The sequence below is a fragment of the Tubulanus polymorphus genome, chromosome 2 (genome assembly GCF_964204645.1).
Source record: "Tubulanus polymorphus chromosome 2, tnTubPoly1.2, whole genome shotgun sequence".
Taxonomy (NCBI): domain Eukaryota; kingdom Metazoa; phylum Nemertea; class Palaeonemertea; order Tubulaniformes; family Tubulanidae; genus Tubulanus; species Tubulanus polymorphus.
This window is the reverse complement of record NC_134026.1, coordinates 24806201-24831179: the sequence shown is the minus strand read 5'-3', so window position 1 is coordinate 24831179 and position 24979 is coordinate 24806201. Positions and strand designations below refer to the sequence as shown.

Sequence of the window (24979 nt, the reverse complement as noted above, 5' to 3'; positions counted from 1 at the left end):
AGCAGTATGTAATTTACTAATTTCTGTGCATGTAAACTTTACATGAAAATATGAAACTTTTCAGTGTAAACATGTTTTAACGGTGGGTGGGTTGTATTGGTATGCATACCATTAGTTTTGCTCATTATATTACTTATAAGGCACTTAATTGATTAATACATGGGGCGGATATATTTGACTAGCGGTAAACAGGGTTACATTTGTTTTTGTTTTAATAATATCACCTACAGCATTAGACCACTACCTTAAAATAGAATCTTAAATAAATATCCAACATTTGATAATCCACTTAACAATGTACAAGAGAACTAACTACATGTACAAAGAGTAGGAAGCTCTGAATACAAAATACCTAAATCCATATAGACTTTGCAAAGTAAATGAAATTCATTGATGATTATTTGCACAAAAAATCATAGCCTCATCAGAGATAATGAATTATGATTTACAAAAAAATTGCTCGAATAGAATTTACGAAGCAGGTTGTTGACTTTCATTAGGAGTTGATGAGGAGTGGATATCGCCCAATAACTTGGCACCATTGATTCCACGCACTGATATTTTACTTGGCCTTACTAAAAGTCCATGATTTGGTTTACAATGAAAGAAACGATATCCTTGGACAGTCCCGTCGTTTTTTCCTTTTGGAGTTCGTAATTCGACACCCAACCAGATACCTTCAGCGAAATCTGTCGGTCCAATATAACGGATGGTACCTACATACATGATAGAAATGGACAAAAGATGAAGACAAAAATACAAGGATCTGAATGAATACCAACGTGAATAAATAACCGAGGTATGTACCAAGTTCATTATTGCAAAAACAACTCATGCCAACTTTCAGGTACTGTTCAGAATCTGAGGTGACTTTTGAAGTTCTTCGATGACTGCCACTGTTACTGCTATTAGGTCTGTTTATATAAAACAAATGCATGTAATGCAGATAAACATGTTTTATTTTTGAAAGAAAAGAATAAGCAAAGAAAAGGAACTCACCGATTTTGCTCAGACTTGCTGGGTGAAGATGAGAGATTTAAACTAGACAAACTTCCGCCTCTTTGTCTTCCTGAAAAAATAGAAATATTTGTTTGATTTCAGAGCTTTTGTAAAGTTTGGATGGCAGGTGTGTGGGGAAAGGAAATAAAAACACCATTCAATACCCAGTATTCATGGTGAGACAACATTGTGCGAGCACCCATAAGTCCTTTGTTAGAAAACCTACTACTACAAGTGTATAACAAACATCTTTATCAAAATTGTTACAAAAGCATTTGAAAGACCTGTGTATAAAGAGAAAATATTCTTCAAAGCACCTACTACAGTACATTAACACTAATCAAAATACTAAGGCAGGTTTTGATTGGTCTCTACTGATTCTGGAATACTCTTCTGGTGTGTTCGTTTAGACTAGAAATACACATCTACTCTGGACTAGATTAATCGGTAAATCTGATAGAAGGGCGGTAGAGAGTTTGTTATCTGGAATCGCTATTTCTAATCCGGATTAAGTTCAATCAAAACCTGCCTATGTTACGTGAAATACTAAAAAAAAGACTTACTGCGTTTATTGACAGCCGCTATAAACACAATAAATGCAAGATAAAACTAACATTAACCTGAGGTGGTATTTAGATAATGAAATGTTACATTTTCGTACCTGAAAGTTTTTTCTCTCGATCCGTCCACGTATCCATACTGGCACTACTGTCTATTGATTCATTTGAACCCACCAGATGACCAGGAATCAACCTGTCGAAATATACCAGGAATATCAAATCAATAGCTCTGGTTTTTTGTTCCATGATGAAAATAAGTTCAAATGCTTACAGTTTGAGCCTTGATATTGGAGCAAATACTCCACGTCTCGGACGGCAAGTAAAATATCGCACTCCATTCACGGCACCATCATTTTTACCAACTGATCTATCCAACTCAATACCGTACCATGTACCTATTTATTAATGAATAAAAATACACCTATTTGTACATAAGGGCTGAGCGCATGAATCAATATCAATATACCCAAAATATCAATTACAAATCAAATGTACTGAATTCTCATAAAATTCGAAGTTAAAAAAATGTCAAATTGAAGGTAAATAAAAAATCATAGTCATGCAGATAATATAATTGTTTCTAACCTGGAGAAAACTGCGTTTCACCTATGAACTTAACAGTTCCCTTGCGTTGACCAGCTACAAGAACACGGTCACCAATTTCTAATTCTGTGCATTCAGATGTCATAGATGAAGACGTATGTAAACCTAAAATTTAGCAAGAATCAAATGAAAGGCAAATTTAGGTTATCGATTCTCCAAATTAATTATGTCCGACGAAGTTTAAAACGATTTCATTTTTTGGTACGTATATAATTGTGACGTTGGATGGGGCGATGTTTGGCTTTCAAAATCAATGAAATGCCATATCATATGATAGATCTCTAAATCAAATCAATTTTTGTATCGTTTTTCAGAAACGCGAATACCACGTAAATGTGCCCGGCGCACTAAGCCCGCAACGCGAGCTATTTAATATTGTCACTATCGGCGCGCCATAATATCCGCTAAATCACAGTATACCCGCCGCTACAAGGCCAAGGTCGCTACCACCATATAATGTAGAGAAGTGCGAAATAGTAAGTCAGAACTAAAATCCAAGAATTAGGGCGTAATATTGTTATTCAAAATACCAGAATTTGCTCCGAAACCGCAAATGATTCAGAAGCATAGAGGACAAAGATGTGGATAAAGAACTTCGATAGAATATTCGCGTAGGGAAGAACTCGTAAGACGGTAACTTTCCTTCAGCTCATCAGGCTGTAGTAAGTAGAGAATTGAAGAATTGTAAGAAGTTGTTAGTCATTTCGTGACTATATTACCATTTCTTTGACCAATACAACAATTTGATATTGAGTCGGCGGTATCTGCTGAAATTATCGCGATATTTCAAAACATGGGTTTTATTTATTTCAGATAATAATGTTTCGTCGTCGAGCGAGAAGGCGACTGATGCGCTCGCGTGAAAACGGTGTGATTACCAGATCGATGTCGACCGCACTACGGACCTCATCTCCCGCTATAGCGGGAGTTAGTACTTTAAACAGTACGATAAACGGATTAAACTCCAACAATACGAACAATAATAACGTCATAGACGGCGTACGGAGAAATCTCCCGGGCCTGAACCAGGACGGCAATTCTACGATATTCGCCGAAATTCGCAAAACCGAAAATCGTTTCCGTTCGTCGTGTCAACAGATTGTGTTATTGAACCAGAATTTGGATGATTTACAGAATCGTTATTTACGCGCCGTTCAAGCTGAACAGCGCTCGTTCAGATACAGTCTGAGATTACGTATGGCCGTACTGGAAGGCATACGAAACATGTATTATGAATACGCTTGCCGAAAAGCGGATGAATTGACTAATTTACGTTGTCAGGTGTTCGGCTCGAGCGAAGGCGGAGATGAAATGTTAAGCGATAGTGAATCTGATGCGGAAGATAGTGACGAGAACAATCAATGACCTCTTTCACGATTAGTCTTTGTATTTTGATTGCGGCGGTGAAAAATTATCAGAACTCTTGATATATCGTTAACTGATGAAAATCATGTTAGTGAAGTGTATTTTTCGATAAACTTAATGTTCTATATGAATATTTATTGAATCCATGAGCATAATTTGATTTATGCATTTGACATGTTTTCCATGCTTTTCTGTAAAAAGAAAGCCAAGAGACTCATAGCCTCATATTTATTTCTTCACGGTTATTCGATTTCCTGGTTTTTCGAATCATGGATGGGGCAAAGAGATCATCGCCTTTACCAGGGTTTGTACTAAAGATTTAGTACCGGTAATCATTTTTTCAAGGCTTGTTTAAGTTTTGTGCCTAAAGCTACTGAAAAAGCTATGGCATTTCAAAAAGTGATTTTTTCTTGTGGTTTCAGTACTAGACTGGTGTTTCATACCATAGATTTTCAATTTAACCAGTGTTTTAAGCGCATACCTCATTTAGTACCAGGAGTAGCTATAATGAACATTTGGTTCTTAAGGTTGGAGTATCAATGACTACAGTATGAACCCTTCTTTACTTTCTTTTACCAATAAGTATGTAGTTGAAGTCCCACAACTTTATAATAACTTAATTTATTGGTAGAATGAGTGTCCATTTTCTAGTGATGTCCAATTAAAGGTGAAAACAGTAGAAATGATTTTTCAGCTTTAGTTCTAGGCTTATTTGTTTGATGGTTGAAACTTAATTTCATCCAGTTCGTTTATTCACAACTCATTTCAGTCTTGTGTGTATATCTTTGGATTAAGCACTTGTTTGACCAAGATATAAACGTGTGTAAAAAACATTTAATAACTGATTGTGGTTTAATGTTTGCTCATTTTATTTTTGAGTTTATATATTAGTAACACAATGTTGTAAAATATAAATATAATGTAATAATAAAAATCTCTTTAATAAAAAGTACAAAACAGTTTTCAAAAAAAGAATTGGTGTTTGGATGAGTTCTTTATTGGGGATTGGAGCATTTATTGGACATTACAATACAAGTGGAACAAAAATACAGTAGAGTTGTTAGAATGCCTGGATTCGGATGAAATGGACATTTATCAGTTATTACACTATAACTCGATCCCAAACAGGACATATTTTCTGTAAGTGTGTTGTAATGAGATTCCACTGTAGATCAAAGTCTGGATGACACTGATCCGGATCATATTTGGTTACTCGACTTCTATATCATTGCTAAATCAACAAGATGAAATGACCAGTAAAAGAAAAAGATACAAACCTGTATTAACTTTAGCAGTAACTCGGGATACGTCAATTTTGGGATGAGTGACGGCTCTCAATGCTTGTGGAGAAGAACTTCTTCGACCTGTCTTAGCTGTTCGCATAAATGAGTTTCCTTCCTTCGTTACTTTGTTGATAGGTGCAAAAATACCTATAGTAATTTACACTGTATTACAAAAAGGCACAGGATGGATGAATCCTTTGGTTTGGCCATCAAAGTTGAAGTGTATATACATACCATGGTTTTTAGGGCACTGGAAATAAGAAATATTTCCAACACTTCCATCATTTTTACCAATGGATTCGTCCAACTCAATCCCTGCCCAAATCCCTGCAGCAAATTCAGTAGGGCCACAGTACCTCAGTGTTCCACCCTGAAATAGTAAGATATACATGTATTTATCATACATATGTATATATTACTCCTCATTTTCGAAGATATGATTGGAATTATAGGAGTAATTATCACCTTGATGCCTCCAACAATTACTCGATCTCCTAATTTTACTCCGATCGATTGCAAAGTGACCTTGCTTGGCACAAGGTCATAATTTGGTGGGGATTGTTTTGGAGACGCAGGCTCGGCATCCGATAACATCTTCCTCATTTTACCAACCAATTTCCCCATTTCTGAATCCTTATCGATTTTGGCCTGATCAGGCAGGCATTCTACTCAACAAAATGAAACAGAAGAGCCAAAAATTAGCCAATGTGAAAGTATGTGCACTCATTGGTACTGGGGTAATATGTGCCTATCGTGGTATGTCAGCATTCATTATGTTTGAATAGAAAAATTCATAAAAACAATGAGAAAACATCACTTTCAAATTTACGAACCTCCCTTATCATTTTCATCATCAACATCATCACTATCCACATAATGATAATAGCGACGTTTCACTAGAGCGGCGTAAGTTATTGACCATCGCCTGTATGGGTATGGACTCGTAATATAACTATCATACGATCTCATAAACAAATACTCATTCATCTAGACACTTTTAAGGTATATTCCCTGGATTGTCACTCATCAAATGATCCCCAAAAAATACTCTCTAGAGAGGCACTATTCAGTTCAATATATCACAGATTCTCTAATGACATATATTCCTATGCAAATGGATGGTACGTCACATTAATACAGTGGTTAAAATCATTGAATAGTAATGGGCATAATTTAAGTAGGAACACCTGGTGTAAGTGACTAACTGTAACAATTCAATATTATACATCAGCTGTTTTAGATGAACAGCGCAAAACTTTCATTGGCTGTTCGGCCATGTATAAGATTTCAATAAAAAATGCAAAATATCAATACAACGAATTCCTCTCGCTGCTCGATACTCATAAAATCACAGTTGAAATTTTTTTCCTTTCAATTTAAAATCATGAAGCTCATTTGGAATATCAGTCAAACGATGGTGTCTACTATAAACAAATAATTACCTAATGCAGTCCGTCCATAACCGTCTTTGCATAAAGGATTAGCACCATTCTGTATCAGACACTTTGCAGCTTCCAGCGCCAAATTAATTGCAGCGATATGTAGAGGTGTACCATGGTCAAATTCAGTGCAAACACTCTCAATATCTACACTCAAAATCAAATGTTATGCAGTTACTTCTATCTTACTCTTGAGTTCTGACTTGTGAAATTTATGAATTTGTTTACTGACTCACCGACACATCGTGATGCTTTCAGCAAAATTCTGATGACATCCGGAACGTCAAAGTATGCAGCGTAATGCAAGGCAGTCATGTTTGTCCAGCGACATCGGATGAAGACATCTGCACCTTTATCAACCAATAGCTGCACAGCAAGCGCAGCAGCTTCTGGATCTCCAATTCCATGAGCTCCAGCTTTGGCTGCATACTGGAGTATAGTCATATCAGTTAGCCCATCTCTATCATCAGCATTCGCTCCTCTGCGCAAAATCTAAAGAAATTCACACTTCAATATTGATATCTGCATTGAGATTAATTTTGAAAATGCAATTGATCTACCTCATGGACGAGCGTTTTAATATTCTGTTGTGTCTGAGGTGTCCACTGGCGAATTACAGCAAATATCTGAGCAATCGTTGTATCCATATTGGTTATAACATTTTTACAGCCACAGCATTGAGGGTCACAGAATGTCATATCAAGTTTTGCACAAGCTTCACAAATCGGTGGATCAACTGCGGGATGAACTTTCGGGGTAGTTCTTGGAGTAACTTCGACGTCCGTCTCCATTGCTGTTTCTTCATTTTCTGCATCTGTGTGCGTCATAATTGTTCTTGTAGTCAAAACTCTTAAAATAGAAATTCGAAAAAACAAGCTTTAGAAAAATGTACTATTGTAAACTAGTATTCAGGAAAAAATTTTCAAAAATGAAAATTTTAAAAAGGACTATTTGGAGAACATCACTATGAAAACTGACGGAAACGTGAAGAAGGAGCCAACAGACAATACATGTACTGCTGGTGGCTGCAATCAATGAAGATGTTGTACATTCTATGGCTTGTGAGGCAGAAATATCGCTGAAAAGCAGTTAAACATTCGGGAAGGAAAACAAGCAGTAATAGCAGATTTCAGGTGATATAAGATCCCTAAAACATTCACCATCATACTGGTAGTTTACATCAGAAGGAATCAATCTCTTTTTTTCAAACGATTCAACACAAATCTTCCTGCATTATAACGCATTCAACTGATACCCCCAAGTAAATCCCGAAATAACTACATAGCCTTACTTGAAAGAATTAAATATATAACAATATAAGACAATATGTTTAAACTTATGGGATAGAAATATCAGACATTTTTGTAATATTGATAGGCTAAGAGATTATATCACATCTAGCACTCTGATGAACTCTTACAGTGAATATTTTCGTAAACGTAAACAAAAAAGACAGCTTAGTCAACACAGATACCGGTAAGATTTACCCCAACGAAATTCATCATCTTTCACGTAGATACTGGTATTCGTAATACCTCAAGATTAATGGCTTATGCATCAATGTCAATTACAATGAGATGAAATAAATGTAACTAGAAATGCTATATGATAAAGTTGATGAAACGATTACTGATACAGACATATCAAGGAATTGGACTAACTCTTCAAATACCTTCTACAAGAAATCATGCTTTCCTTTCCAACTGTTCTTTTCAGGCAATCTTTGTGCAGATCTTACATATTCCCCAGAGCAGATAATCCAGAGTTAAACACTGAAAGTCTGTAATGCATCGCTGAAATCTCCCTGAGAATCATTTAACTAATCAGTAACCACACAGCGGTGAATTATGTTATATAACATTGTCTTGTGTTTCTAAATAGAACCTCTTCATACTTCAATAATTAGAATATAAGAGCTGTCTGAAACAAGATTGCGTTCAATTCCTGTTCATTCACATGAAATTCAGGATCTATGATTTACAAATCACTGTTCATGTACTGATACTACTCTCTCTCACTCACTATCTCTCTCTCTCTCTCTAGTTCATATAGTCAGATATAGCTGAAGAAATGTTTCATCAATTATATATTACAGCGTCGATGATAGCACAGTATTTTGCCTCGATCCTTCAGAAACCCAGACGCTTCAATCTTTATCGGGAAAGAAGAACGATGAAAACAGCCACTTAAAGATAGTCTATACTTAGGGATATGACTCATATGATAAAGCAATTTTCCATATCAAAACTTTTTTAGTCCCTGGATAATGTATCGGTAATTTCTAATCACGGAGAAAGATAAAAGATCAGATCAGAGAAACATGAAAATTTGCACAAGTTTTTTTCTGCTATAACCCCCAGGTTTTACAGTTTAAAAGATATTATTATTTGTTACTGATAACAAAAATACAGGTAGCACTTTTTGCATTTTTTTTAGTATTTAGCTAATTAAATCACATTTTGAAGTAGATAATTACCAAACCATTTTGAATTATGGTTACATCGGCAATAGTATACCTAAGTAAGCCTATTGAGGTCCAATAGTTGGACCATAACCTACCCATTAATGGATTGCCTGTCATCATCTGTTAAAACAGTAGTGTCTAGACAGGCCCAGTTATCTCCCTCAATCAGTCCAATTCTGTTGCTTACTCCATCTTTTTGAGTTTCGAATGTTTCAACCAAACTATAATAATCCATTGTTAAATTAGAATCATCGATTTCGAGTTTGCCCATGATATCCAAAGGGAAGACCTCATTTATGCGAATCGACGGTTTACCAGAAAAATCCTCTCCTAACGCAATATCGTCTTCATACATAGAAGAATCTAAAGCTTCTAGATCAAGACGTTGTACAAAAATGTCATTTACTGAACGTTCATAATCATCAGCGTCATTACTTATTAAACTTTCCATATAATCTACAGATGATGCATTAACATCTTTGATAAATTCTCCAAGCTCTTGTTCATTCCAGACCCATTTGGCAGATTTCAATTGATCTGCACTTAAACCCTGAGCAGAAACATGTCCAGAATCAACTGTCAACTGTGACCCCATCAATAATGATGAATCAAGCTTTGATTTGCTGCATTCTCTGTATTCCTCCATAATTTTAGCACCGAATTACTAAGTCACAAGAAATTTCCATCAAAAACACGCGTTACTCCTTTAATCGGGTTAAATTAATTGCTATCCAGTTAAGGCAAAAACTGCATCTTAAGCCCAAGAGAATATTTTTGAAATGTACACAATATACTGGTTTTAGTACAAAGTGACAACCACACTGTACACACAAGACAGGCTTATGCATGCTCCAAAGGACATGGGTTTGATCACAGACCATGACATTCTCAAACTGTGTCAAATGTAATGCTATTTACTGCTATAAATCAATTAGGGGCCTAACTTCTCTAGAGATGCCCAGATGACAATAGCAGATCTTATTCATTTATGTGGAAATTAACAATTCAAATTTTTCTCGGATAGAAGAATATTTACTCCAGTGTCAGTAATATCTATGGAATGGAACCTGTTTTGGAGGTGGCTCATGTACCTTTGACAAGAGCCTCTCTATCGACTATCTAATGCTTTGAGCATGGAGTAATCAGTGAATGATTACTCCAAACTATGAATTACTTTAAATGACCCATATCAATAACAGCTATTAACCAATTGCTTAATCAAAACGCTGAAAATTAAAATCATCCATCAACAATCTAAATTCTAAAATCTTTTTAAACTTAGTAGAATACATGACGTTGACTTTTGTTTATAAAAAAAAACAATAGGCTTTACCTTTCAAAGTCCTCTTAAGCAGATTCAACTCAGTCAGACAAGCAGATTCAAAGATAAGAGATCCATTTAAGCTTATTTCAAGTTCCAGCAGACAGATTTAAAACCAATAAAAAACAAAATTTAAAAAACTAAATATTCGCGCAACGACCTTGGGGAACTGGGAAGTGTTTAAGGTTACCGTAAAACTCATTGAGCCGTAGCGTCCGATGAGGATAGTTTGTGATGTAGCGGTCATCGTATCGTTCAGTCTAGACGACGATGGTCTAAGTCAGATCACTGATTAATCTATAATCATGCCCCTACCATTTTTAGAATAAATATAAATCCCCGTTCTTTCTGGAATTATTCCACAATCTTTTACGCTATGTGCAACTTCACGAAAAAAGCGCCGGAGAGTGGGTTCGAATCCTGAAAGCGTTGGTTGCGCGTTCTTTTATGGCCTCTCTATTTGTGCGTTGAAGAAAAACCTAAAATATACTGCTTATGTTTTTCTTACCATCCTGTATGCCGAGGAATGGATGATTAATTAAATCTTGAAAATTGAAAATGAAATTAATAATTTAGTTTCGGCGTCCCATACAATTAGTGTAAACTACCCACAGTGCATCATCACTAGCAGTGACGGGAATAGTCACCCTAGAGAGAAACACAATAAAATGAAGTCTTTTAGACACATTTCGAGCGTATTCTAAATAAGTTTGTTCGGTTTTATCGGCACCACGCTAATCACCCATATCTATATTATCACCAGGAATCGACATTAAAACAATAACGATGGCTTCTAGCGGTTCAAAAGAGTTTTTAATTAATTCAAAATACAGACTTCTCAGAAAAATTGGAAGTGGCTCATTCGGTGATATATATTTGGGGCTTAATATCGCGACGGGAGAAGTAAGTAATGGATTTGTGGTATTTGATTGTTGATGTAGAGGATATTAGAATTGTAGATTCATTCTTGTACTAACAGTTTTGAATTTGTACATTTTAAATTTAGTGATTTTTAATCGCGACTCAAATGACTAATCAGTTCACCCTCCATTCTTCTTCCCTGACCACTTTGCTGAATCTTCATTGACAGGAGGTCAAATGTACCGTTTCCACTGTTCATAGTACACATTTCGATTTTCCTCAGTGACTAGAATCGTATGGTTTGTACGGTACGGCTCAATCTCATGAGTTTGTTTGAACAAAACATATGTTCTATGTAAACACTGTTAAATCTGTTAGATCTACAATCAATGATGAATTAAACTTTTCTTTAATCCTAATCCTTCACCTCATATTCACACTGGCGTAAATAATGCCACTTGGTTTTCAATACTGAACTATGATCTAATATTTTGTATTTTGGTTGATTCAGGAAGTTGCAGTAAAACTTGAATCAGTGAAAGCCAGACATCCACAACTTTTGTATGAGAGTAAATTGTATAAAATCCTACAGGGCGGTGTAGGTATCCCACATATAAGGTATGAATCCATATGATGTCTTTCAAGGACACTGAGTGTCAGATTTAGTGCAAATGATTTTGAACTTTATGAAACTTAGAAAAAATGCTACCTGTTTTACTTTTAGATGGTATGGTACAGAAAGAGACTATAGTGTATTGGTCATGGACTTATTAGGTCCCAGCCTAGAAGATTTATTCAACTTCTGTGGCAGAAGGTTCACAATGAAAACAGTTCTTATGTTGGCAGATCAGGTTTGTTGAGGTTTTTACGTAGTAAGTTTCTATGGTTTGATAAAAAGTTAATAATTTGGAATTTCACCTGAGAAAAACCAAGCTGACTGATATATACTGTAAAAATAACTTGGCTTTGATATTATCTAAGCTTATCTTAGATCAATTCTAGACTTTCACCTTTTGATGTTAGGCCTAGATATCGTTCTTCGGTTTTTTAATCATAACGAGAAATGTGTGAGAACTAAGTAGTCTGTTTATTCCATAAATACCAGCATTTCTTCATTTTCACTTTATCCACGAAAACTGGGATTCCCATATCTAATTCATCGGCTCGATTTCAAGAATGAAACCTTTTTGGTTTGTTTACCAAGTATTGAAATGATATCACTTGGCCTTTCGCATTTGTGACACTCAGTGCTGCAGTAACCAAATTAATTATATTGTCAAGATTTTTTGCCACATCATATAGTGAAATATTTCACTTGAGGAAAGTGACTGGTGTTGAATCTTCTCAGCCCTGATGATAGTTTTGGTGATATATGGTGATATTTCATGTTTATTTCCAGATGATTGGAAGGATAGAATATGTACATAACAAAAATTTCATTCATAGAGACATCAAACCAGATAACTTTTTAATGGGTATTGGTCGCCATTGTAATAAGGTATTTCATGCATGAATTTAACTGTATATATTCACTTCTATCTGTATTATCATGTATTGTGTACTTTGTATAATCAAATATTTTATTTACAGGTTTTCTTGATTGATTTCGGATTAGCGAAGAAATACAGAGACAACAGATCACGAGCTCATATTAATTACAGAGAAGATAAAAATTTGACGGGGACTGCGCGATATGCGAGTATTAATGCACATCTTGGAATCGAACAAAGCAGGAGGGATGATATGGAGTCACTAGGCTATGTATTGATGTACTTCAACAGAGGTGGTCTCCCATGGCAGGGTTTAAAAGTAAATACCTTGTTCTACTGTTGAGATCATCATATTGTGAATCTTAACCATTTGAGTTGCTATTGTAAATGTTTTCGATGTAAATTCATCTTTTAGGCAGCTACCAAAAAACAGAAATATGAAAAAATCAGTGAAAAAAAGATGTCGACTGCAGTGGAAAGTTTATGCAAGGTATTAACTTAATAGTGAAACTCTGATTTGTTATTTGCAATGCAAAGGGATCTAAAAATGCTCTCATTCTTGTTAGCCTTCGTCACTTGTGTGTAATTGTAATTGGCTAATTCATTGTTTCGTTTATCATTAGGGTTTCCCTGCGGAATTCGCTATGTACTTGAATTATTGTCGAGGATTACGTTTCGAAGAAGCCCCAGATTACATGTACTTGCGCCAACTCTTCCGTATATTGTTCCGTACTCTTAATCATCAGTACGATTATACATTTGACTGGACGATGCTCAAACAGAAAGCATCGGCACAGATTGCAACGGGCACGCAACCTGTGGCAACTCCTGCCACTGCACAGCAACGACTTCCCGATTGCAAATCCAAAGGTAAGAAAGGGTTAGTATCATTCATTTAAATATGTTTAAGTCACATGGTCTATAATCTGTTAGTTAATTGTTAGTTCATTTGAATATCGATGGAAAATTTGAAAATGAAAAGATATAGTTGTGGTGAAAAGGGGTCTCTAATGTAAGATTTTGTGAACCTTCAAGACAAATGAATTTTTTAATTAACGATGGTACCTCATTGTTTATAACAAAGCTTGACATTTCCAATTACCAGTAATCATATGCGGTTACATTCGAAACCTTTTGTCTGAAATCAGAAAATTTTATTAACTGGATACTGAATGTGATAAACAATCATTTAAATTCAATAAATTTGCTGTTTGATGATTTGCATATTGTTTTCTGTATACATACTGATTAATTATGTAATATATTTCAGGGCGATAAAAGAATAAATGATAAAACATCTGTCTCAATGAAAAACTATGTCTTACAATATCGGAATCACAACTGTGGCCTTTCATTGGCTAAACACTAGAATAAGGAGTAAATACACCTGAGTCGGTGATTTGGAAGTTTCATTGATAGATGTTGATGACAATGATGATGCGTAGATACATGTGCATTGCCTGGTTGCTCATCAGCTACTTTCCAAGAACCTGGTAAATTCAAACCGAAATTTCGAATCAAGAGTCACGTTAGCGCCGGATTACTCGGACTGTATAGATATAAATCTTGAATAATATTGACTTTTAAACTTGTATCTATATCGAAATGTTTTATTTAATCAAGTGTTGAAGCGAACCTCTTTTTACTACATCATTTTCGCAGAGATTTCAACTATCACTTTCTGTGTATCCCAGTAACTATTGACATCATGAATATGTTAATTCTGGTATTTATAGATGCTGTTCTATTTTGTCTCTTTTGATGTACAGTATATTTCTCCGCATTTTAGACTTTATATCTTTACTGTATTTGCATGGAAAATTAAACCAACTGGTCAATGAACACTATATTGTATATGGAGACATCGCTGCATTAATGGATACACATACGTTGAAGTTTTAATCTGTCAGTAGTTTCGAAAAATGAATAGTTTCACTTTGATAAAAATGTTCATGTACATCTGATCCATCCAACACAAATATCTTGCTTATTATTAGCGGTATTATCAAAATTGTTTTTCACTGAATTAGCGGAAATAATGACAGAATATGAATTGTGTACATAAGCAATGCGATTAAATCCCTGCACAAATTCAGTAAGTATCAGTAGGTCATATATGAATGGTTTTTGTTTCCTAGTCCAGTGTAAACATATGAATATATATTGTAAAAAATGTACATGTACTGATATGATATACCCATGGATATATATCTATGATATACCCCAAAACTAGATGTACATTATTGTACATGTCATTTTGTAGTCGAGTTTGAGAACTGTAGAAGCAAGCCCGAAATTTCACAAACCACAACCTTTTCATGAAATTCTTGTCTAGATATGAAAATGCAATCCAGTTTTGGTTGTTAAGACGTGGTATCATTCGAAAAGATTGTATCATAAACTGGAAGCGAGTTTCCAAAATTCATAATATTTTACCAATATTTTGTAACAGAACACCTGCACACATTGAGTTGACCAGATAAGACTCTAGTGTAAATATAATTTGTCCTCACAGTTGGAATCAATTTTGAAATCTGATCGACTTCATTCAAGTCATGAATAAGTAACAGTATGTTACCTTAATTTTCCATCAAACTTTGAACTATTGATTTAGTTGTTTGTTCAGACAACTTGATTCAGTCTATATATAATACACTGTTGTGGTCAAAGTTGAGGCTTGAACTTCTAGCTCAACTTATGACTTTATTTCATTTCTTAATAAGGCGCCATAAGCTGATAAGTTTCATACTCATGTACCGGTATTTGATAGATGGCTCTTGTTCTAGAGAAGTGGTAAAACAATGCAGTAGAACCTCATTACAAAGAATTTCAGAGGATCAGAAAATGTGTTGGTCATAAGTAATTGTTTGCTTTATCATTGACTTATAACCTAGATTATAAATCTAGTTCATACATCCATGGTTATATCCAGCATGAAATTATTAAAATTCACCTATTTGGAATGAAATTCTAGGTTTATTATATGGTAACCAATGAATTGTTATATCTGAGGTCGTTATACTTAGGTGCCACTGAAGTAGTATGTACAACGCCATCAACATATGATTCATTAGCATTGTATTTTAATCATTTTGGCTTGTATTTCGTTCTTTTTCTTGATTCTTGGTGTGGCATTTTCCCATCTGCACCTGGTTGCTTGTCTTATTGGTTACATAATTCAATCTATCGAGAAAAATTTTCCTTTCTTAAACAAACTCTCGCAATTATGATAGGTTGTTTTAGATGATTGGAACTGCATTTGTACAGTTGTCTCTAAGAAAAAGATTTATTTATTGAATGATGTAGATATGTGTGATTTCATTTTAAATGTTGGGCGGAATAAAATTTAGACTCGACAATGTCACTGTATTTATTGAGTTTTTCTGCTCTTTGGTTTAAGCTTCATCTGCAATTTATGAATAAATGTCTTACCGGTAAGTTGGTGGGCCTATTCACATTAAATCTAGCATCAAGGAAGAATTACTGCTGGCCATAAGTTGTTCGCCAAGTTAGTAAACTTTAAGTATGCCTCCATGAATAAAAACAAGCGGCGTGTTGGTTTACCCAGTCCTGCGAGTGGTTGTATCCACAGAGATCTGTCGCTCTATGATCCTAGTGCGCCAAGCACTGGTATCAGACATAAAGGTTCTTGGTGAACCTGTAGGATGGATACATAGCTCAATGTTTTGTCAATGGCCCCATCGTTTAGGGATTTATAAATCCAAGAACAGCTTGTAGCTGCTGGTCCATGGAATACTTAGTAGTGATCAGATAAAACTTTAGGACTAGTAGATTTATGGAAACAGGCTCATGACCAATGGCACCCTTCTTGGGGTCAAATAAATAACAGCTCTGACCTTCAAAGTGATGTAACAAAACAGGATGTAAAATATAGATAATGTACATATATTTACAAGCCATATAGCGTAACAGGTATTTTACAAATTTTTTCTTAGTTTTCATTTACAATAAAAATCAAAAGCATGATGCAGTAAACCTGAAATTCTTCAAAATTGTATAAGGGCAAGTATCTACCAATCTGCAGCACCGCTAGCCAAATAATCTTTCTTGCCGATATTTTGAACTTGTTTGCTCTGGATGGCTTCAAGTTTAGGGCAATCAGTAATTCGGTGTCCAAGCCCCCCACAATATGAACAGCCAACTTCACCTGTAATACCACAAAACATTTTTTTATGAAAAGTGTATTCACATCATTAGTTTTTATGGTAGTCCCTTTTACTGACTGATCCTCACCTCCAATATCCAAATACTTTTCACTTTCTGATTGCAAGGCCAAAAGAAATGGCGGTACCTTTTGTTTGGCTTCGATCAATAGATGTTTCAAGTCAAGAAGAATGGCTTCATCTGCAAAGATGGGACATACAATTGGTGAATACTAGTTCTATGTAGATTATGTACATTCAAAAACTCGAAACTAAACAATTTACCACAAGCTTTGTTGATAAATGTAGTAGCCATTCCACGTTTTCCGCAACGCCCAGTCCTACCAATTCTATGAACTAAAGAACAAATACAATAAATATATACTATCCAAACATGAATTATGATGAGGCTAAATATTAATAATACCAATGGTGATTACCATAATTCTCGATATCTTCTGGCATATCGTAATTGATGACATGTTTTATTTCTGGGAAGTCCAATCCCTTTGAAGCAACATCTGTAGCGACGAGTACATCTTTTTCGGCTCGACGAAATTGTGTCACACCTCGCGACCTTTCTTCTTGATCTGATATGAAAGCATACTCGTACTCAAAATGTTATGCCAAGAGAGCTTTGTTTACTGGTAAAAATATTCAAGTCGTTTTCGAGCTAGTTACCTTTGCCACCATGTATTGCGACAGCTTCAACACCTTTCAGAAGTAAGTATTCATGAATAGCATCAACATCTTGTTTCTTCTCCGCAAATATCAAGACCTATAATCGGTTGGACAATTTTATAAAATGCTGACAAAACTAAAATAACTGTTTTGGTGCTTTGAAATTTCCCTTACTGGAGGAGGCGTTTTTTGCAGACATTCCAAAATGTAGACAACTTTGGCCTCTTGTTTGATATATTCCACCTCTTGAGTGACATTCATGTTTGCGGCACCTGCACGACCAACATTAACTGTTACAGGCTTTACAAGTGCACTACGGGCAAAATTCTGTATTTTCTTTGGCATTGTGGCTGAGAAAAGCAATGTTTGTCTTTGACCCTGAAATAATCACACTGTATAAATATAGCATGTGAATCATGTAAACTGCATGAAAGTGAATATTTCCATTTACAAACCTTGAAATATGAGAAAATCGTTCTGACATCTTCTTCGAATCCCATATCAATCATACGATCAGCTTCATCCAAACACAGATATCGACAAACATCTAAAGTCATCATCTTCTTATTCAACATATCCATCAGTCTACCAGGGGTTGCAACAATGATATGGACACCTCTACAAAAATGTTCTATTATCAATTTCTCAATCTGTTCGACCATACCATGGTTGTTAGTCAAAAAATTAACTAATTTTCAATTGCTTCAAATAGAGCCCAATAATCAGATCAGACATGCAAGAGTAATATATTGCAAATGAATCTTGAGGCTTGCTTTTTCGAACACATACTGTTTGATGATGTCAAGCTGTTCTTTAACAGCCATTCCCCCGATACATAAACCAGTTCTAATGGCTGGAAATCCTTCAGCTACCAATGAGTCACTGAAATGTTCTATAATTTCATGTGTCTGTTTTGCTAATTCTCTCTACAAATAGATATTGAATCAAATAGAAATCTTAAAGAGATCAAATAATTTACTCGATGAAACATTACTGGTAAATGTCAACTTACCGAAGGCCCAATTATTAAACCATATGGACCTTCATTTCTTTGAAATGGCAATCGTTTTTCTTGTTCAAGGCAGAACATGATGATCGGTAATGTGAACACTAAGGTTTTTCCAGAACCAGTAAATGCAATGCCAATCATATCACGGCCAAGTAACCTTCAAAAGTAGAAGAATTGGCCTAAGCATCACGAGAAAGCTAATAATCAAAATTATGATGAAATAATCATAAAAATACTTTGCAACTCTTACACAGCAGGAATTCCTTGTAGTTGAATTGGGGTTGGTTTTACAATCCCTTTCTTCTTCAAAGCATTCACGATGGTTTTTGGAAACTTCATTTCTTTAAATGATGGAATGGGTGGGGGTAAATCTTCTCCTTCGACTATGATGCTGTATTTTTTACGCACTTTGTTATGTTGAACTTCATTTCGATTTAGAATAAAACGCGGTGGTCGCCAGCTGAAAAATAATTTTCTAAATCAAGAGCCCAATTTGAAAAAAATCTTTGTTGTAGTTTTTCTTTAGAAGGTACTTTTAACTATAATGAAAATGTAGTCGACTAAAAGTTCTAAATTGAATGCATCTGTTAAACTCAACTCACCCTGTTTTTATAGGATCCTGATACTGAATACCTTTGGCTAACTCAGCAACACCCATAAGTGCTAAATAGAAAATGGAATTAATAATGAATGAAAAACACAATTCAAATTCGAAAGAATTGAAAATTGATACATATCGATTATAAAAAATTACCTTGTTTTTCAGCTACACTTTCTAAGATCTTCTCCTCTTCCTTCAATAATTTCTCCCTTGCTGTTTCTTTCCTTGCTGGAATCAAAAACGGATTTGATCCGAGAGTGCTTTAGTGAACATTAAAGACTTACCTTAAAGCAAATTCCCATACATTCACTCTAAGTACCAAACCGAACATCTTTGAAATATGAAGTTTTTACTGACAATTATCAAAAACTATTACCTTCTGCTTTCTTTTTCAATTCAGAATGCTGATCCAACAGACTGATGTGAGCGTTTGGTCCAATTGAAATATCTTCTGCCTCATCATCTAGTCTTTCTCCTTCATCATGACTACTGGAATGCTGTTCTTCCTCCTTCAAACGATTGGCAGTCTTCGCACCCAGAGTTCTCTTGAATTTTGAATGCTACAGTAAGAAAATGAAAAGTTTTCACAAATATGAACAGGCTGAATTCATTCAGATTAATCAAGCTAAACAAGCTGTATTTTCACGTACTAATTTTTCTTTTCTTTGCTTTATTGGAACGTATGGAACATACTCATCATTTGAACTGTTTCCATCGTCACTGTCATCTTTTTCTTGTTCCAGTAGCATCTTCCGTTTCTGCGAAAACCACAAATGTTTACAATTAACAGATCCAATACAGACTATACTCTAGTTTTAGTGAATATACTCGGGATACAGGCCTTTACACTCCACGTTCATAGAATTTAATACTTTTGAACACTGATAATCATAGAAATTTCTCTACTTTTGCGTATTTTTCGCGGTCGGTGACAATTTGTTCCTGTTTAGGGTCCATGTTCTTGTTTTCATGCAAACAATAGACGCTTCCTTTACGAATTTAATTCAATGGATTGAATTGATGAGCGCCATCTATGTTATTTGGACTACGAATCGGACGGATTCAATTCAATCCAAATCTTTATTCAGCAAAAACCCTTGCCCTTTGATTGGCATATCGAGATCACCATCTCTATAAGAAATAATGAAATAAACGACAACATAAAACAGAATATAAAAAACTTCATGCATATTTAAAGACATATTACGATTGCTGTAAAATACTATTAGGCAGAATAAATGTTACAGCGAAGCGACTTAATTAAAGCGACTTAAATAAACTGAGACTTGAGGATCATGTTCACAGCGAATCTTCTGTATTCAATCTGCCAGATTTCGTATACCAGTATAAGTTAGGTAAGAAATTGTCTTCATCTTCTACTCAAACGCTAGACGATTAAAGGCATAGACGAATTCAGAAATTGATTTGCGACTTAGATATTCAATTATAAATTACTAGAGACGTAAAGATAATTTTCTAGTTTGAATTCGGCGTTACATGTATTTGTTGTCATCTAGGTTTTGTATGTGATAAATAACATTTTTTTTTCAATGTTTTATGAAGTCGAGTCCCCGGCAGTATTTAATTGATTGGGTCGCTTTACAATATTCCGAAATCCACTGTCCCATTTCAGAGTATCCAAAATTGCGTAGACGGTGAGTTCACGATTGAGTCGGATTCATATATAGCTTGATGAGTAAAGGAGATGATCGTATTTTGACATGGTCACTGAGACCGAACCTTTCATTCCGATACGCGCTGGCCGACATCACTTCCCTACTACATAGCAGAATTTGATGACTATCACATTTCATGATAAGGGTTTATAGTATCGTTTTCAAGTTTGAATGTAATAATAATTTTCTCTTAACAAATGGTAGTATTTTTGTTAGACCACGAGCGGTCCTTGCTGGCAGATTTTGAGAGAATTCAGTCCTATGTAGGCTGCGCCAACCAATGTTACGCTTCTTTACGTTTTCAGGCATGGATAGTCACAGAGCTTTCAAAGTCTTCATCGGATTTACACCAACCAACCACATATTTGGCCCTTATTACTGAATACTTCCATTGCGTAGTTTAGTAACGTTGGCCCATTGGGAAATAGGAGAACATGACGAGCGTGAAGCTGGCAGTCGATGTACCGAGTATCGTTTCCATAAAGATTCTTCGTCAGGAAAAATGGCACTCCATGGTCGTGTGTGATAAAAATGTGAGTGCAGATCTGTAATAAATGAGATAATATTCAATCATGTCAATAGCTTTTGAAAGTTCATTTTTAATATTCGTTACATCTTTTGTATAAGGTATTTTCAGTAAAGGTTAAATGGTCAAACAAGACATCAACCGTGATTTATCGGACTTATGGGATGTTGTATGAATTCCAGGTATGCTTCTTTAGAATACAATTTCGCAAAGTCTTTCACCTCTTTTCCTACTTTGTTACATTCTATCTAATTCGTTCTAGAAAATGGTCGGCCCAATTGAAACGAATGGTGATTTCACGTTTTTGCCAGGTTTCTCAGGTACCTGTAGCTTTTTCGAGTATCCGTTATTCTTCAGCTTTCCTTTTATTTCTTCGTGCAATAATGATTTATTCGAACTAATGCAGATTTCAGCAACATCGACACCACCGAAATGAGAATGTATGTGGTGGAACAGTTCTTGCAAGACCTGCTGAAAAATTGCCCATTCACATCACATTTTCTGTCTTTCTTCACTTGTCGCCCGTTTGATATCAAAATTGGTAAATTAGAAACCCAGTAAGTTACATACACGACCCTATTGGAATTGTAAATTGTTATATATATTTCTTTTAATTGACATAACTTTATATCGCTCTCAACCAATCAGGGGAAAATCGAGCAAACCCACATGGCTGAAGCGAGCAGTATCCTTTCTGAGGAAAAAGAAGCCACATTCGGAATTATATGGTACGGAGGAAGGCACTGGTGGTAAGTGTTGGTGTTGATGTGAAACAAATGTCTGATCGAAATGAGTGGCCAAATGTGAATTTTGCCTGCTGTCATGTTTTGTAGAGCGAGAATGTTTCCGTTACAAAGTGGTTCAACGATTCAGCGGTCGAAATAAACACGAACTGACCGTGTATGAAGCTACGGAGGTTGATGTCATTGAGAAAACGGTTCGAGGTACGTGTCAGTCAATCTTTTAGAAAATTGATCTAGAATGCATCATAGATTCTTTAGTTTACGAATTCTATTCTAAGGATGGTGGTTGGTCCAGCTAAACGCACAAGTAGGATGGGTGCCCTCTGCTATGTTGGAACCTTATACAGGACAATCAGAAGAATTCGGGCTTTCTGGAACATGTCCAGACGGTAAACGTGCTTCATTTTCAACGTAAACGCATATTCTAAAAGCAGAATACTTAATTCATCGTATCATTATATATTGCAGGCAGATTGTGCGTTTCTTTGGCTAACTACGAAGCCAAACATGAAGACGAATTAAGCTTGGAATCTGGATCAACGGTAGAACTTCTATCCGCTTACACCGATGGTTGGTGGTTGGTTTGGTATGTAAGACTTTTTTATTTTGGTTTCATTGTCGCTATTCTCGCACATTTGTTTTATAAACAGCATTAAATCACTTCAGGTTTCAAGGCGATATGGGTATCGTTCCTGCGTGTCATCTAATGGAAATTGATATTGATTGGATTCCACCGGATTATTCATCCTTCCCAATGAAACATAAGCCATTTAGATACTGCGGCCTTCCTCCGCTTCCCGGAGAGAAATATAAGCCGAAAATTCCACCTAGAAGGTTGAAGGTTGCATTTATTTCGGATAAATTCTGTGCCGTGATTCATGTGTCCAATTCTAAAAGTTTTATTTGTGGCTATTTCAGGCAGTCCCTCTCACCTATCGCGCAACCGATCATATCTTTAGAGAGTACAATAGACGAACTTTTACAGGTATTTTCTTACATTCCATCCGAAAATAAAAATCGTGACTGATTTAGCATGGATGTAATTATGATTATATATATATTCTATATATATATATATATATATATATATATATATATATATATATATATATATATATATATATATATATATATATATATATATATATATATATATATATATATATATATATATATATATATATATATATATATATATATATATATATATATATATATATATATATATATATATATATATATATATATATATATATATATATATATATATATATATATATATATATATATATATATATATATATATATATATATATATATATATATATATATATATATATATATATATATATATATTCTATAGATGAAGAATCCATTCCCGATTTATTTAGACGAATCCAAGAACAACAACAAACCCTTCGTTAATCTGGACGAGAACAGTAACGAGAATCCCGCTCTAAAATCGAAAATCGCTCTCACACACTCTAATCACCTCGGCGCAAACAAACAAGTACAGAAGGATTTGCGCGCGGAATTGTTTACACCCGAAAGTTACCGACGAGGGGAAATAGATCAATCTCCATTCTCTAGTACAAGAGCTGTTCACGGAAGTTCATCTACGATACCATTCGAAGCGGCTCATCTTTCATTAGCATCCGATCTTGAAAATGAGACTGACAATCACACACCAGCAGGCGCACGACCAGCCAAAACTGCTAAAGAATTGATCGAAGCTTTCGGAGCCCTTGAACAGGCGGCTGCGCAAATTAAACGAGGATTCGAAAAGTCTTTCTTCCCTAAAATAACCGAGCAAAGTAACTTATCTGTTCAGTGTAATCTGACTCCTGGCCAACTATACATGAAAGGGGAATGTCCATACTTGACAAAAACAGAAAAACCATTGGTCTCTGATACTTGTTTGGCTGCATTAAACACTGTTGACAATCCACCGCGCACATTGAAATTTTGTAATTTGACTGCACGGAACACGTCGACTCCCAATCTATCGCCAATAGTGCCATTCATTCCTCCTTCCATCTTGAACAAAAAGATTCAAGATGACAATTTCGTCAATACCATTGGCTCTGATAACGATTTCGCATTTGATTTTGATTTAAAGCTATCAATTGGCAGAGAAGGCCCTCTTGAGCGATCGCAGAGTGATTCTGACTCGGAATCGGATCCGCTCAATATGCTAGATTCTTGCACAATTTTTCCGGTACCAAAGAGAATACCTCGTATTAAAGTTACCAGTCCCGAGGGAAATGTTTCCAACATAATTCCAGCCCCAAAACAGAAAAAGTGGCAGAAAACCCCCTCGCCTGCTAAGGTGAACCCTCGCGACCGTTTAAAGTCGTCTTTGAAACAGCAACTTACCGCCGCTAGGCTGAAGAGATGCGCCGAAAGGCATTCAGCTAGGGAACAAGTGTATAATCGACACAGAAAAGGTGGACCATACACAAAACTCACTATTCTTTTGTCAGATTTCGAGAGTGGAAAATCAAGAAAACTAGATACAATACGTGTCCCCGTTTTCTAAAATAATCATGCGTCATGTGTGATAGAAAAATACACAATCCACGTAATTTGTATTGATGATAAGAAAATGGATTTATGAAAAATACAATCTTTAATTTGATTACAATAAAATCTATAAATCTGCAGCTAAATCAGTTATTCTTTATTTTTTGGGGCTGATGAAAAGTTTGTTTTGGTGCCTGGTCGATTGTTCATCATTGAATAGAAGAATCAAAGAAAAGAATAAAGAATATCATATTCTGATACGATGAAAAAATTTGAAACTAAATACACTAGAGCATGAGCTGATTTTGAAAGTGCTGTTCAATTGTCGTATTCACCAAAGTAGAACAATGAAATTTACCTTTTTGGAAAAGAAATATTCAATCATTAGCCATCTTGGCAGATGACATTCTCGAAAATTCATATCGCAAGAAATTCACTACAAACTCGGTGATCAATCAGTATCAAAAAATAATTTATAACAAGTACATACATACCATGTTCAACACTTCTGTCAATATGTCACAAAGAATACTGATGCAATATTTGCTACGTCAGCTTGGGTGTGTAACAATCGTTTAGACTTTATATACTATACTTCTAAACTACGTAACCAGCTATACATCAGTTAAAGCATTGGAAAATGAAGAATGGACGTCAAGATGGAGGATCCGA

General features: G+C 35.3%; 5 protein-coding genes across 10 annotated transcripts; 3 read left to right on the top strand and 2 right to left on the bottom strand.

Moving 5' to 3' along the window:
- Positions 1 to 5: 5 nt before the first annotated feature.
- LOC141898422 (CAP-Gly domain-containing linker protein 4-like) lies at positions 6 to 10356 on the bottom strand. Of its 4 annotated transcripts, none has more exons than XM_074784290.1 (14): positions 10225 to 10356; positions 6810 to 7098; positions 6486 to 6741; positions 6253 to 6396; positions 5276 to 5475; positions 5045 to 5180; positions 4805 to 4957; positions 2145 to 2267; positions 1831 to 1954; positions 1661 to 1752; positions 1563 to 1580; positions 1000 to 1069; positions 808 to 914; positions 6 to 716 (listed from the first exon to the last, which is right to left on the bottom strand). In XM_074784290.1, the coding sequence occupies exons 2-14, from the start codon at positions 7074 to 7076 to the stop codon at positions 472 to 474; spliced, it is 1935 nt and encodes a 644-aa protein (XP_074640391.1). In that variant the 5' UTR covers positions 7077 to 7098; positions 10225 to 10356; the 3' UTR covers positions 6 to 471. The 4 variants fall into 4 exon arrangements, with proteins under 4 accessions (XP_074640391.1, XP_074640390.1, XP_074640388.1 ...); XM_074784289.1 differs by lacking the exon at positions 10225 to 10356 and adding an exon at positions 10047 to 10193; XM_074784287.1 differs by lacking the exon at positions 10225 to 10356 and adding an exon at positions 7922 to 8036.
- On the top strand, positions 2596 to 4474 carry LOC141898434 (uncharacterized). The gene is made up of 2 exons (XM_074784305.1): positions 2596 to 2638; positions 2976 to 4474. Exon 2 carries the CDS (start codon positions 2982 to 2984, stop codon positions 3525 to 3527), a length of 546 nt encoding a protein of 181 aa, XP_074640406.1. The 5' UTR covers positions 2596 to 2638; positions 2976 to 2981; the 3' UTR covers positions 3528 to 4474.
- Positions 10357 to 10658: 302 nt separating the features above from the next.
- LOC141900739 (casein kinase I) lies at positions 10659 to 16326 on the top strand. Its single transcript, XM_074787766.1, has 8 exons — positions 10659 to 10937; positions 11407 to 11513; positions 11620 to 11746; positions 12295 to 12393; positions 12486 to 12704; positions 12801 to 12875; positions 13009 to 13265; positions 13656 to 16326. Exons 1-8 carry the CDS (start codon positions 10821 to 10823, stop codon positions 13669 to 13671), a joined length of 1017 nt encoding a protein of 338 aa, XP_074643867.1. The 5' UTR covers positions 10659 to 10820; the 3' UTR covers positions 13672 to 16326.
- On the bottom strand, positions 16290 to 19824 carry LOC141900738 (putative ATP-dependent RNA helicase DDX41). The gene is made up of 15 exons (XM_074787765.1): positions 19746 to 19824; positions 19490 to 19597; positions 19216 to 19399; positions 18993 to 19067; positions 18841 to 18901; positions 18489 to 18698; positions 18242 to 18395; positions 18019 to 18155; positions 17685 to 17847; positions 17404 to 17607; positions 17230 to 17326; positions 16989 to 17138; positions 16834 to 16905; positions 16640 to 16750; positions 16290 to 16553 (listed from the first exon to the last, which is right to left on the bottom strand). The coding sequence occupies exons 1-15, from the start codon at positions 19794 to 19796 to the stop codon at positions 16417 to 16419; spliced, it is 1914 nt and encodes a 637-aa protein (XP_074643866.1). The 5' UTR covers positions 19797 to 19824; the 3' UTR covers positions 16290 to 16416.
- Positions 19825 to 20860: 1036 nt separating this feature from the next.
- On the top strand, positions 20861 to 24618 carry LOC141899553 (neutrophil cytosol factor 1-like). Of its 3 annotated transcripts, none has more exons than XM_074785925.1 (11): positions 20861 to 21048; positions 21143 to 21223; positions 21304 to 21361; positions 21448 to 21598; positions 21690 to 21790; positions 21875 to 21985; positions 22063 to 22173; positions 22253 to 22370; positions 22451 to 22618; positions 22703 to 22769; positions 23148 to 24618. In XM_074785925.1, exons 1-11 carry the CDS (start codon positions 20950 to 20952, stop codon positions 24321 to 24323), a joined length of 2241 nt encoding a protein of 746 aa, XP_074642026.1. In that variant the 5' UTR covers positions 20861 to 20949; the 3' UTR covers positions 24324 to 24618. The 3 variants fall into 3 exon arrangements, with proteins under 3 accessions (XP_074642026.1, XP_074642027.1, XP_074642028.1); XM_074785926.1 differs by having other exon boundaries at positions 22451 to 22625; positions 23176 to 24618; XM_074785927.1 differs by having other exon boundaries at positions 23176 to 23381.
- Positions 24619 to 24979: the final 361 nt, after the last annotated feature.